Source organism: Anser anser (assembly GCF_964211835.1).
Source record: "Anser anser genome assembly, chromosome: Z".
NCBI lineage: Eukaryota > Metazoa > Chordata > Aves > Anseriformes > Anatidae > Anser > Anser anser.
In genome coordinates this window covers 195,552-210,430 of record NC_139723.1, presented here as the reverse complement: position 1 = coordinate 210,430, position 14,879 = coordinate 195,552, and the positions used below count along the sequence as shown (strand labels likewise).

Here is a 14,879-nt window from a genome sequence, read left to right as displayed (position 1 = left end):
GCAGGTCTTCAGAAAGGCTCTAGAGGCCAACCCGTCCACCTACCTTCAGAGACCGTTTGCCACCAAGAAGCTTGGTCTGGATCTGTTCCTGCTCACACAGCTCCCAGCAGGTGGGTGAGAGGACCACTTCACTTTTAACTGCAAGGCTTTGGGCCTCCATAACTTCATCCAGGGCCTGGCTGCAGATGAAGTAATGCTGCTCCCTGTCTCCGGCAGTCAGTAAGGTCATTTGCCCTGCGGAGATCCCTGGGGAGAGAGCGAGAAGAAGCACTGACACCGGGGAGCTTTTGACCTCTATGGCCCCCCAGCACCTCAGCTGGCCAGCAGCTCAGCTGAAACCCAGCCTGGAGACAGGCATTAGGGAGGGGGAGGAGTAATGGTTTTAGACTAAGAAGAAGTAGATTTACATTAGATATTCTACTGTAAATTAGAATTGGCGTCTGCAAAGACACCAAAGAAGTCGACGCTGACGATGTGTTGGCACTGCCGGGCATCTCACCCTGCTGCCTGTGCCACCAGCCCAGCAGAACAGCAGGTTTGATCAGTGCCTGCTCTCTTTGCTGGCACGCAGGTTGTAGTTGTCTGCTTAAGGAAAGATGGGAGGCTCTCAGATAGCGGGGAAGGGTGGAGCTTGAGGTGAAGAGCTGGGAAGAAAAGCAAGCAGGGAGACACAGGTGATGTAAGGAAGGCTGCAGTCCGCTGCTGTCGCCTGCTCATTTGCGACAATCCTTCTCAGCAACACCAACCCTTGGCTGCTTGGCTGCCGGAACATGAGGCAGCTTCCCAGAGGCGACGCGTGCCTTACCCAAGCGGCAGGCAGGGCAAAAGTGCCTGTGCAGGGACTCGGTGTGGAATGCTGGCAGGGGAGGCTTTCCATTGGCGCTGGCCCCTGCAGAGGTGCCAGCCTTGCTCTGGAGGCAAGAAGCAGCCAGCAGCACTGGAGAGTGCCAGGGCTGTGCACGTGGCACAGCTGACCCAGCAGCGCCCATACCTATCTTCAGTTGGAGCTTCACACCCACGTGCGTGTCACGAGTGCCATGCTTCTTCTGGATTTGCTGGCAACACTGCAGCACCAGGCCGATGGTCTGAGGCAGCTGAGCTTCCGATGCTCTCCACAGCACCAGCACAGCATCCCCTGGGGAAAGGGAGGGGAAGGTGAAGGCTCTCCTGAGGGACAGCAGCAAGCGGCCAGCCGGCGTGCAGAGGAAGATGGGCTTGTGGGAGGGCATCCTCCTGAGGGACGGCACCCAGTCCACAGGGACCCCTCCCCTCTGCCGGGCCAGCCACAGCACCAGCCAGGGCGGCAGAGGAAGAGGGTGGGTGGCGGGGGGACCCTCTGCCCGGCACTCCTCTGCAGCTGCAGCGGCCAGAGAGCTGCTCCATCACGCCAGAGCACAGAGCAAGCGGCTCCCGCGGGAAACACTGCACAGCAGCAGGACACGGAGGCAGCCTCCTCCTAAGGACACACCTCCAAACTTCAGGATGTCTCCTCCAAAATCCAGCACATCTGCGGAGAAAGAGAAGGGAAGGCAGAGTTATGGGGGTGCCTTCTTCTGGAAGCCGTGGGGCAAGCCACTGTGGCCACAGCCCTGGCCCCTGCACAGCGAGTTGGGAGGCAGTGCCGTGGGATGCTACACAAGCACAGTACGCTGCAAGCTGGAAGGCACCTCTGGAGATTATCTGCTCCAGTCCCGCACCCCCGTCTCCACTCAAGCCGAGCCACCAAGAGCCACCTGCCTGGGGCCACGTCCAGATGCCTGGTGAATATCTCTGAGCGGGGACACTTGCAAATGCTGCCAAAGTGGTGGCCACCACATGCTCGCGGTCAGAGACATCCCCCAGCATAAGGGGCTCATGAGGGCCACACACAGATGTCAGTGCCAGCATCCCTAGGTCACTGGCACGCTGGCACTCACTGGATGCCCCCAGCCTGCCCGGGATCCTAATGGCACCAAAGCGGTGTTCCATCGTGGAACTGGAACTGTCTCTCTGCAAGCACAGAGGCAGATGCTGAGAAAGAGGGTGTCCCCTTGCTCATGCTATCAGAGAATGATCTAGGTTGGAAAAGGCCTTCAAGATCATCAAGTCCGACCATCCACCTGGATGTCCATATCGACTCAGTAGGCCAGTATCTGATACCGACGTCAGACTGACAGGCCTGTAATTCCCTGGAAAGTCCTTCCAGCCCTTCCTGTCGCCTGGAGGCACGTCTGCCAGCCTCCAGTCCGCTGGGGCCTCCCTGGTCACAGTGGGCAGCAGAAGAGACCTGCTGCGCTCCTGCCTCGCCACGGCAGCCCCACGGCTCCCACTGTCCCCCCAGGCCACAGTGAGCTCCACAGCCCTTCCAAGGAGGCAGGAGCAGGCGGAGCAGCAAGGCTGCCTCTGCCCTCGGCAAGCAGCCTCAGGGCCCGATGTCCAACAGCCTGGCAGCATGGCTCTTACCCTCCAAAATGTCACACATGTAGTCATTGAGCGTTTGCGCCAGCTCGTCAGCACCTCTGTCTGCGCCGCTCTGCTGGACGCACTTCTCTGAAAACGCAGTGAAACCTGCAGGAAGGACACACAGAAATCAGGACATGTCTACGTGGGCCAAAGGACCTGGCAGCCAGTCCCGTTCTGCCAAGCCCAAGCGCCCGTCAGTCGCTGCGTCACAAGAGAAGCCAACCCATGCTCTCTTTAGCCATCACAGCAGGAGTCCTCAACAGTGACAAAACAGCTGTGCCATCTACGGGCCAGGGCTCCCGAGGGCCTGGTGGCTCGTTTCTGTGGAGGCTCCACCGTGCCCAGCCCACCTGCAAAATCCGCTAAGAACAGCACTCCCCCGATAACCGTGGGGACCAAGTTGTCCCAGATGAAGTCCTCAGAAAGAAGGAGATCGGGGAGGAGCACGGTTCTTTTCCCCAGCTCAGAGTAGCGGTATTTCCTCTCCCCGGCAGATGCCATGGTCAGCGCCCTGTGGTACCGGGGTACCTCAGCAGAAGATGACCATGCCCAGCTGGGAGGGAGGAGATGAAGACCCCTCAGCACCGGATGGTGCAGTGAGCCTGGGGCTTTCTTGAAGGACAGTTTAGTCTCTGCCGCCATGGGTCATCACAATCACCTGGCTGTGATGTCGTTCATAGGTCATCGCTTACTTATTGGCTGCCCTCCAGCAACACCGTGGGCTAACAGTGCCATCCTCCACAGCTCACTGCCTGCTGAGCAGCAGCCATTGTGACCCTGTGACCCAGGCGTTCTCGTTTACGCCGAGCCATGGCCTCCAAGGACTCCGTGGCCTCACTTACTCAAGGCAGTGCTGAGCTTGCATAGTCTCTGCACACAGCCAGTTGCCATTTCCCGGCTCCCAGGGCCTCACACACTGCCTCCCCCACGCACACCCATTTGCTAACACCAGTCCCACCCCTGCAGTTGCACAGCCTGTTGCCACCTTCCCAGCATGGTGGCTCCTTCTGACTTGCGGAAAACAGACTCCACAACCAGTAAGATTGTAAAGTAGGTATGTTTATTCGGCGCTGGGCAGCACAGGGGGGTAGTTCCACCAAAGTCATGCGCACCTGACGCAGCAACTTGCCATGGTTATATGCCGCAAAGAGTTACATATGCATGAAGAGAACCTAGCACTGCTGTCACAGCACCTCGGCTCCTGTGAGAGAGGGAGTTAGGAGAATCTTACCAGGTAGAGTTAGAGCGCTGATAGGATTAAACTAGTGGATGCTACTTAATGTCTTTGCTAACTATTGTGCATTGTGCAAATTAATTAAAGCAAGAAGCTTTGGGCCCCTTACCAAGGTTAGTCTCTTGATAAAAGTGTGAGCCTATCTTAAAGAATTGGCAGAAGCCGGTCCTGAGGGTGGACAAGAGCCAAGGAGCAACTGAGTCTGCGCAAAGACAAGAGGTCAGCTAGCGGTGACGAGGAAGAGTCACCAACCTCCATCCCCATGAACCCTGGCGACCACCACCAGGAGACACTGCGCAAGCGCAGATGGGAGGAGCTTATGGAAATGACTTCTTGAACTAATTTTAAGATGAAGAGGGGACAGGTTATGACTATGTATAGGCGCATTGTGAAACTTCATGCATATGTAACTCTTTGCTGCATATAACCATGGCAAGTTGCTGCGTCAGGTGTGCACGACTTTGGTGGGACTACCCAAGTTTTCCAAAATTACTGTGTGCTAGAAATCTAGAGTTGATCCCCATTTTAGCAGTGTGGTGCTTTTACTCAGGTGGACGGCCGAGCTCCACCACAACTACTCTCTCACTCCCCTCCTCAAAGAGGAACAGGGAGAAAATACGATGAAAAGGCTCAAGGGTTGAGATAAGGACAGAGAGATCGCGCAGGAATTATTGTGACGGGCAAAACAGACTCAGCATAGGGAGATAGTAAGATTTATTGCTGATTACTAACGAGCTAGAGAAGTGAGCAAGCACACAGCAAGGCTGTTCCTCACTCCTCTCACTCTCCCAGCTGCTGTGTGGCCCAGCGTTTTTTTTTTCCCCTGTCTTAAATATGCTCTCACAGAGGCGCAAAACAACATCGCTTACTGGCTCGGCTCTGGACAGCAGTGGGGCCCTTACCTAACATGGGGCAGCTTCTAGATTCTTCTCACGGAAGCCACGCCTATGGCCCCCTGCTACCAAAGCCTTGCCATGTAAACCCACTACATTCCACCCCTCGCTTCTGTGAAAAGCATATTTAAGAATAATCACAATATTCTCTCACTTTACAATCATCACAATCTTCTCAAACTTGACTTACATTAAAAAAGAAGAAGAATTCCCCACACCAAAATAAGCATAACATCACAACACCGACGAGGTGGACAATTTACATACACACCACCCCTCGTCCCTTCACCACACTAACATGAAACATATTCCTTCACAATTACTGCTTTCTTAGACTCTTCACAATTATTACATTCATAACAATCATCCAGTCCATGTTTTGCCCGTTAATTCTCTCAACTATCATCATCTCAAATTCCTCGAGCCCCACGTTGGGCACCAAAAAGGACTGTGGTGCTTTTACTCAGGTGGGCGGCCGAGCTCCACCACAACTACTCTCTCACTCCCCCTCCTCAAAGAGGAACAGGGAGAAAATACGATGAAAAGGGCTCAAGGGTTGAGATAAGGACAGAGAGATCGCGCAGGAATTATTGTGACGGGCAAAACAGACTCAGCATAGGGAGATAGTAAGATTTATTGCTGATTACTAACGAGCTAGAGAAGTGAGCAAGCACACAGCAAGGCTGTTCCTCACTCCTCTCACTCTCCCAGCTGCTGTGTGGCCCAGCGTTTTTTTTTTCCCCTGTCTTAAATATGCTCTCACAGAGGCGCAAAACAACATCGCTTACTGGCTCGGCTCTGGACAGCAGTGGGGCCCTTACCTAACATGGGGCAGCTTCTAGATTCTTCTCACGGAAGCCACGCCTATGGCCCCCTGCTACCAAAGCCTTGCCATGTAAACCCACTACATTCCACCCCTCGCTTCTGTGAAAAGCATATTTAAGAATAATCACAATATTCTCTCACTTTACAATCATCACAATCTTCTCAAACTTGACTTACATTAAAAAAGAAGAAGAATTCCCCACACCAAAATAAGCATAACATCACAACACCGACGAGGTGGACAATTTACATACACACCACCCCTCGTCCCTTCACCACACTAACATGAAACATATTCCTTCACAATTACTGCTTTCTTAGACTCTTCACAATTATTACATTCATAACAATCATCCAGTCCATGTTTTGCCCGTTAATTCTCTCAACTATCATCATCTCAAATTCCTCGAGCCCCACGTTGGGCACCAAAAAGGACTGTGGTGCTTTTACTCAGGTGGGCGGCCGAGCTCCACCACAACTACTCTCTCACTCCCCCTCCTCAAAGAGGAACAGGGAGAAAATATGATGAAAAGGGCTCAAGGGTTGAGATAAGGACAGAGAGATCGCGCAGGAATTATTGTGACGGGCAAAACAGACTCAGCATAGGGAGATAGTAAGATTTATTGCTGATTACTAACGAGCTAGAGAAGTGAGCAAGCACACAGCAAGGCTGTTCCTCACTCCTCTCACTCTCCCAGCTGCTGTGTGGCCCAGCGTTTTTTTTTTCCCCTGTCTTAAATATGCTCTCACAGAGGCGCAAAACAACATCGCTTACTGGCTCGGCTCTGGACAGCAGTGGGGCCCTTACCTAACATGGGGCAGCTTCTAGATTCTTCTCACGGAAGCCACGCCTATGGCCCCCTGCTACCAAAGCCTTGCCATGTAAACCCACTACATTCCACCCCTCGCTTCTGTGAAAAGCATATTTAAGAATAATCACAATATTCTCTCACTTTACAATCATCACAATCTTCTCAAACTTGACTTACATTAAAAAAGAAGAAGAATTCCCCACACCAAAATAAGCATAACATCACAACACCGACGAGGTGGACAATTTACATACACACCACCCCTTGTCCCTTCACCACACTAACATGAAACATATTCCTTCACAATTACTGCTTTCTTAGACTCTTCACAATTATTACATTCATAACAATCATCCAGTCCATGTTTTGCCCGTTAATTCTCTCAACTATCATCATCTCAAATTCCTCGAGCCCCACGTTGGGCACCAAAAAGGACTGTGGTGCTTTTACTCAGGTGGGCGGCCGAGCTCCACCACAACTACTCTCTCACTCCCCCTCCTCAAAGAGGAACAGGGAGAAAATAGGATGAAAAGGGCTCAAGGGTTGAGATAAGGACAGAGAGATCGCGCAGGAATTATTGTGACGGGCAAAACAGACTCAGCATAGGGAGATAGTAAGATTTATTGCTGATTACTAACGAGCTAGAGAAGTGAGCAAGCACACAGCAAGGCTGTTCCTCACTCCTCTCACTCTCCCAGCTGCTGTGTGGCCCAGCGTTTTTTTTTTCCCCTGTCTTAAATATGCTCTCACAGAGGCGCAAAACAACATCGCTTACTGGCTCGGCTCTGGACAGCAATGGGGCCCTTACCTAACATGGGGCAGCTTCTAGATTCTTCTCACGGAAGCCACGCCTATGGCCCCCTGCTACCAAAGCCTTGCCATGTAAACCCACTACATTCCACCCCTCGCTTCTGTGAAAAGCATATTTAAGAATAATCACAATATTCTCTCACTTTACAATCATCACAATCTTCTCAAACTTGACTTACATTAAAAAAGAAGAAGAATTCCCCACACCAAAATAAGCATAACATCACAACACCGACGAGGTGGACAATTTACATACACACCACCCCTCGTCCCGTCACCACACTAACATGAAACATATTCCTTCACAATTACTGCTTTCTTAGACTCTTCACAATTATTACATTCATAACAATCATCCAGTCCATGTTTTGCCCGTTAATTCTCTCAACTATCATCATCTCAAATTCCTCGAGCCCCACGTTGGGCACCAAAAAGGACTGTGGTGCTTTTACTCAGGTGGGCGGCCGAGCTCCACCACAACTACTCTCTCACTCCCCCTCCTCAAAGAGGAACAGGGAGAAAATACGATGAAAAGGGCTCAAGGGTTGAGATAAGGACAGAGAGATCGCGCAGGAATTATTGTGACGGGCAAAACAGACTCAGCATAGGGAGATAGTAAGATTTATTGCTGATTACTAACGAGCTAGAGAAGTGAGCAAGCACACAGCAAGGCTGTTCCTCACTCCTCTCACTCTCCCAGCTGCTGTGTGGCCCAGCGTTTTTTTTTTCCCCTGTCTTAAATATGCTCTCACAGAGGCGCAAAACAACATCGCTTACTGGCTCGGCTCTGGACAGCAGTGGGGCCCTTACCTAACATGGGGCAGCTTCTAGATGCTTCTCACGGAAGCCACGCCTATGGCCCCCTGCTACCAAAGCCTTGCCATGTAAACCCACTACATTCCACCCCTCGCTTCTGTGAAAAGCATATTTAAGAATAATCACAATATTCTCTCACTTTACAATCATCACAATCTTCTCAAACTTGACTTACATTAAAAAAGAAGAAGAATTCCCCACACCAAAATAAGCATAACATCACAACACCGACGAGGTGGACAATTTACATACACACCACCCCTCGTCCCTTCACCACACTAACATGAAACATATTCCTTCACAATTACTGCTTTCTTAGACTCTTCACAATTATTACATTCATAACAATCATCCAGTCCATGTTTTGCCCGTTAATTCTCTCAACTATCATCATCTCAAATTCCTCGAGCCCCACGTTGGGCACCAAAAAGGACTGTGGTGCTTTTACTCAGGTGGGCGGCCGAGCTCCACCACAACTACTCTCTCACTCCCCCTCCTCAAAGAGGAACAGGGAGAAAATAGGATGAAAAGGGCTCAAGGGTTGAGATAAGGACAGAGAGATCGCGCAGGAATTATTGTGACGGGCAAAACAGACTCAGCATAGGGAGATAGTAAGATTTATTGCTGATTACTAACGAGCTAGAGAAGTGAGCAAGCACACAGCAAGGCTGTTCCTCACTCCTCTCACTCTCCCAGCTGCTGTGTGGCCCAGCGTTTTTTTTTTCCCCTGTCTTAAATATGCTCTCACAGAGGCGCAAAACAACATCGCTTACTGGCTCGGCTCTGGACAGCAGTGGGGCCCTTACCTAACATGGGGCAGCTTCTAGATTCTTCTCACGGAAGCCACGCCTATGGCCCCCTGCTACCAAAGCCTTGCCATGTAAACCCACTACATTCCACCCCTCGCTTCTGTGAAAAGCATATTTAAGAATAATCACAATATTCTCTCACTTTACAATCATCACAATCTTCTCAAACTTGACTTACATTAAAAAAGAAGAAGAATTCCCCACACCAAAATAAGCATAACATCACAACACCGACGAGGTGGACAATTTACATACACACCACCCCTCGTCCCTTCACCACACTAACATGAAACATATTCCTTCACAATTACTGCTTTCTTAGACTCTTCACAATTATTACATTCATAACAATCATCCAGTCCATGTTTTGCCCGTTAATTCTCTCAACTATCATCATCTCAAATTCCTCGAGCCCCACGTTGGGCACCAAAAAGGACTGTGGTGCTTTTACTCAGGTGGGCGGCCGAGCTCCACCACAACTACTCTCTCACTCCCCCTCCTCAAAGAGGAACAGGGAGAAAATACAATGAAAAGGGCTCAAGGGTTGAGATAAGGACAGAGAGATCGCGCAGGAATTATTGTGACGGGCAAAACAGACTCAGCATAGGGAGATAGTAAGATTTATTGCTGATTACTAACGAGCTAGAGAAGTGAGCAAGCACACAGCAAGGCTGTTCCTCACTCCTCTCACTCTCCCAGCTGCTGTGTGGCCCAGCGTTTTTTTTTTCCCCTGTCTTAAATATGCTCTCACAGAGGCGCAAAACAACATCGCTTACTGGCTCGGCTCTGGACAGCAGTGGGGCCCTTACCTAACATGGGGCAGCTTCTAGATGCTTCTCACGGAAGCCACGCCTATGGCCCCCTGCTACCAAAGCCTTGCCACGTAAACCCGCTACAAGCAGGTAGATCCAGTCCCTAGCCACAGAGTAACAGCGCGAATCAATAACAGTCGGTCTGTCCTGTCTCTTCTTTTGCTGTACATTTGATTTACAAATATTTTATTCTCCATAGGATACAGCTTAATGCTGTAGAAATGTATATAGCTACTTCTTCCTATGAGGTTATAAAAAAAAAATAAAAAAAAAAAGTAGAAATAAGTTTAAGACTGGAAGAAGGCAAAGAATATAGATAACATTCATCACCAGAACCTTCCAGAATGGTTGCTCAGTTCTTCTGGTCTGGGGGGGCGGCTGGGGGCTGGGGGCAGGGAATGCAGGCTGCTGTTCAGTTAAGGTCAGTGGACCACTGACACGACCAGACTGAAAAATGCAAATACATAAATAAAATTCAGAAATTATTCTATTCTGGCTAGAAAAGTTGTTTCATGTTGTTCCATCCATCCAAGAAGAAAGGTGGAAAATAACAGTGACAACGTGAAGTTTAAGAGAAGAAGAGATAAGGAGTGAAGGATGGAGGATGAGGATGGTAACATAAGCAGCAAATGCTGGTTAGTAATTAACCTCTTAGAAGATCACTAGAAAAGAGATATTTAAATAGGAGATTTGTTTTGTTTTGTTTTGTTTTGAAAACACTGGCTTGTGCTTTTAAGGGTCACCGATCATCTGAACTGTTTGCAAGGTCACTGCCTGAAAACTGGAAAACTTGTTCAATAAAATTAACAATTCTGTATTTTGAAAATGATACCGTTTAAATACTAAACTTCATAAACGTTATAATTTGTGTATTACGTTTATGAATCCAGTAGTTCTTAACTGAAAACAGAACCAAATGTCTTAATTAAGGTTCAATAGAAAATAAATGTATTTCAACTTTCCAAACTCATTTTTCAGCAATTTTAGCCTACTGTAATTCCAATTACTTCATTCAAATCATGCTTCAGTCTGATGTAACAACAAAATCAAGTTTAACTCTCATTATTCCATTATTGCCTAACATTTTCCCAAAGTAAAAGTAATTTAGATGCATATAAAAGACACCGCACGTAACCAGCACAAAACCAGTCACTTCATTTTTAATGTGCATAAAAACAAACAAACCACACACACAAACCCACACACATGAATGGTTAACTTTTTGTTCACTTTTTTTTCAGACAAAACCTTCATCTTACTTCAGAGAGCAATGTATTGAAAAGCTGAAGGAGCTCCCTCCTTGAAATCACCCATTCCTAGAGTCAAAACGTTCAGTAATTCATCTACTCACAAACACCTTTTCTCCTCTTCCTCCACAAATTACGTCTCATCTCAGAGCAGAACCATGCTACTCTGCCATGTTATTATACCTTCAGCTGGGATTTACATGGCTGGGATTCGTGTACTTTTAGACCAGCAGAGATCATTCAATAAATTCGTTTGACCTCCTGCATAATGCAAACCACAGAGTTTCACCTCAACATTCCCACATCAATCCTGCAGCTCCTAGTTCAGCTATTTTATGGTTTATGATTATAGCTAAGCTTGGCAAACATTGCTGAAAAGATCTACAAACTAAAATTTTGCTAAATAATGCTCATAATGCTATCAACTCATTTTCCAGAAAGATTCATACCCATGTTTTTTCAGTTAGAACATTTTTAGGAAGCCAGATTTTGACTGAAAACTTATCAAAGAAATATTTATAAAAAATGGCCAGAGATAAAAGTGTTCAGCATGGATCATCCTAAATCTATTAACAAAAACAGTGCTGGTGATGGATTGCTACTCTACCAAGAACAAACTGTTAAAAACACACAAGGTAAATTCTTCACAAGTGGTAAGTATGTTCCCATTGTGCTTGTAGGTTCACAATTGCTTTAAACCAACCCAAGTTCAGGCTGCTACCAAAAAGACAGCTGTGCCAATCTCCAAAAAAAAGCCCCTGTTGCTGCTATTCCCCTTGCGCTAGCCCCAGTTCTGGTCAGGCTGTGTGGAGAGCTGAATACTCTTCTTTTTTGACGTAGCTGGATTGGCTTCTTGATTAAAACTGTTACTCAAAAATTGCGTTGGCACAAGCGTTCAAAGGAGGAGGAATGAATGCATGCATTGAACAGATCAGTTCATTCTTTTGGATTGCAGCCTCCACTTTTGATTGCAACCTCCATAATTAAGAATACTTAAACCAACCATGAAACTGAAGCCAGACTGGACTTTAGACGTGATATTGTCCTAAAACCAGACTTAGAGCTTTCAGTTCTGTTCTAAGCTTTGCCACGACCTCCTATCTGGTTCTGGTTAGCAAACACATCTGAGCTGAACATTCGGCGATATTTAACTCTCAACTACCACACTCTGGGAACTAAAAAGTTCTTTAACTAAAAAGTTCTTTTTCTTAGAGCATGAAGATTCCTGAAAGGACAAAGCATCCTAATAAATTTTTAGTAGCGTAACAAAAGTTAAAGGGCACGGTCACCCCGTATCTCCATAGCTCCAACAGGATAGTTGCTACCACCCCTGCACAGCTTACACCCACTCCTCATCCTCCCAAGTATTAGTCAGCCCAGTATATCAAATTCCCTTAGATACAGACGACTTTCTAAGACTTTGTGCTTTCATCCTTTCCTCCCCCGCTACCACTGTGCTCCCATTACAGCCTTAAGCACAACTGAAAGGGCCAGTGTTCTTGCCTCACAGAGAGGCATTTAGTTATGTTTTATTGCTTCTAATTAACTAAGGCAAGGACTCGGAGGGAGCGGTAAAACAAGAAAGGCTGGCTTTTGATAGCGTTTTTACTTTAACTTGATACATCCTTCTAAATTCTTAAGTTGACCTGTCAAGGCACAAAACAAAGCGCACAATAGCAAGAATGTTCAAATGAGTGCTTGGTGGAACAAAAACCCACAGAAGTGCCCCAAAACTTTCTTTCCTCGGGACATTTAATCTTTATTTCAAACTTCTGGATATACATCAAAATCTATTTGAGTTTCCTGTGCAAAGGAATAGTGCAACTTCAAAAGAAAACGCATTAAGCTCTTTTTCATTATGCAAAGCAAAGCGGAATAGTTGCTATACTAGCCAAAAGTGACCAGAAACCAAAAGAAACAACACCTGCTAGCATTTTCCCACTTTTCACAGTAGCTCTGTTATTCCTGCTTTCAGAACTCAGCAGTATATGGGTATCGTAGATGTACGCTCAGTTACTTGTATCTGTAATGGATAATGCCGTGAAATACATTTTCCCTCAGTGGCTAAGCCTTCTAACTGATGATGATTTTACCCTTCCGAGCAAACAAGATCAAAACCAATCAAGATGAACGATGTCAACAAATGCAAAAACACTGCAGACTATAAAAAGCATGACATGTTAAGAAAGAGGCCAAAGCTTTCCTTGGATAAAGTCCAGCCTTAGACCTAGAGCATAACTGATTAATTGGTAAAGGACAAATGAAGACAGAGAAAGGGAACAAAATTGGGCTTAGCTTAAGTATTTGGCCAGAGTATCTCAACACGCTTCGTAAGAGAAGATGAATACTACCCTTTTTTAGCTAAGGAAAGACTGCCGTATCTACTAAGGAAATCAGTGCTGGTCAGAAGTACCCTGGTTGCTTAGCTCCCAGACATATAGTATCTCCTCAGGAATGTATTGTTACTAATGAAATACATAGTCCAAGAACAAATGTAGGAACACTAAAGCATTACTTTCATGCAACTGTGCTACCGCATGCTGAGCTAACATACTAGCTTTTATTGGTTTTGTTTTTGTTTCCTCCTCTGCAGGCATCTAGAACTTATACTTAGCACCCTCTCACATCCAGAAGGACAAAGCCTGAAACGCAATGAACCTGAGCTCACGAGGCCTTGTACTGCAGTTATTATGAGCACAAAGGGCACGGGGCATCTCCCCACTCAGCAGGCATCTCAGCTGCAAAAGATAAATGGTTGACACTGAAGAAACAGGCCCTCCATTCCCACCAGCTGTCTCAGTCTGCGGTTTTGCACACATACAAGAGAGCGAGGCCTAAAAGGAGAACATCTCTCATTAAATTGCACATCTCTTATTAAACTGATGCATGACAGACATATCATCCAAAATAAAGCCAACAAATGACTTGATTTTCAGAGACCATAGTGAACACACATTCTAATGTCTGATTTTAACACGTGGGAAAAGCAGTTACAGCACTACAGTGCTAAGAAATATGCTCAAAATACATGACCGTTCCATCTCGGTCAAACAGCAATTAGATAAATTCTTGCATATTCTTTCAGAAACATACTAAAGATAAATGTGTAGCACATTAGTGTGGATATGCTGCCAGTGTGATGTCTGTACTTCACATCACATCAACATGAGGACACAAAAGGACCACACTCCATGGTCCCGTTAAGTCCAACATACTAAGTCTAAAACTCAGTATCATTGTGCAGCTGATCTCAGTGAGGGTATCACTGCTTTACTAGTGCAGAGGTGAAACCAAGTCCAAATGAGATGGTATTAGAGATGAAAGATTTGTCAAAGTAGATTAAAATTCCAGGAGCAAGAGATCCTAAAGTAATCCATGTATTTGCTCTTGAGCAGTTGATGAGACAGCTTCCACTATCACAGAAAAGTGGCACATAACCATGGTCTACATGCTCTTGACCACACTTGGTCTCTGTGGCTTAATAGCTTATTTTCAGGACCCAGTATGCAATGCAGTCAGCCCAGGAAGAAGCAGAGAGCTGGGTAACAGCCTGCAGCTACTGGTTTAGACCAAGAGGTCCAGCAAGAAAAGAAGAGAAAGGCGAAAGAAGCATGCCCAGAAAAGTTTTTGTGCCAGAACTGTAGAAAGGCAGATTTTAAAATTTTAGGGGTAATTTTCAGACTGAAATCAGAGCAGGGTGGTGGTTTTGTTTGTTGTTGTTTGGGGGGGGGGGGCACGCAGGGGGTGCAGTAGGTTTTTATTTGTTGGTTTTTTTTTATGTTTGGTGACAGATAGCAGAAATTACAGTCCCTATCTTTAAACAGGGAAACAGAGACAGAAAAGCCAGAGAAGAAATCTTTAACAGAGCCAGTAGACAGTTCTGTTCTTATCTCACACTATCATAGTAACACAGGAATACAGGAAGTACCAGGAAGGTCAGCCCAAGCCCACAGAGCAGGCCATTTAGTAGAGATGGGAAAAGTTAGTAAGAACACTGATAAGACAAAATATAAAATTGTTTATTTATAATTAAGACACAGCCCCTTTCAGAAGCATCTGCACTCATATTTATTGCTCTAGCTTCCACAAATCAATACACACACAGTAATCTCCATTGAAACTGAAGTAGGAAGTGGTGTGTTCTGGCTTCAGCTCTGCCATAAGGTGGCAGAGCAACAC

The 14,879-nt window shown here is 46.8% G+C and overlaps 1 protein-coding gene across 3 annotated transcripts in view; it reads right to left on the bottom strand.

Moving 5' to 3' along the window:
• Positions 1-14,879, bottom strand: part of LOC310889671 (adenylate cyclase type 10-like) — a 40,913-nt gene that overhangs the window by 12,634 nt on the left and 13,400 nt on the right. For 2 of the 3 annotated variants that reach the window (XM_083817495.1, XM_083817496.1), the window contains exons 2-5: positions 2,443-2,547; positions 1,469-1,507; positions 992-1,135; positions 44-246 (exon numbers count right to left, since the gene is read on the bottom strand). In XM_083817495.1, coding sequence (XP_083673621.1) covers positions 44-246; positions 992-1,135; positions 1,469-1,507; positions 2,443-2,461 — 405 coding nt within the window. In that variant the 5' untranslated portion in view covers positions 2,462-2,547. Of the gene's footprint in view, positions 1-43; positions 247-407; positions 645-991; positions 1,136-1,468; positions 1,508-2,442; positions 2,548-14,879 lie in introns of those variants that run through there. The other variant, XM_083817497.1, reaches the window with a different exon arrangement.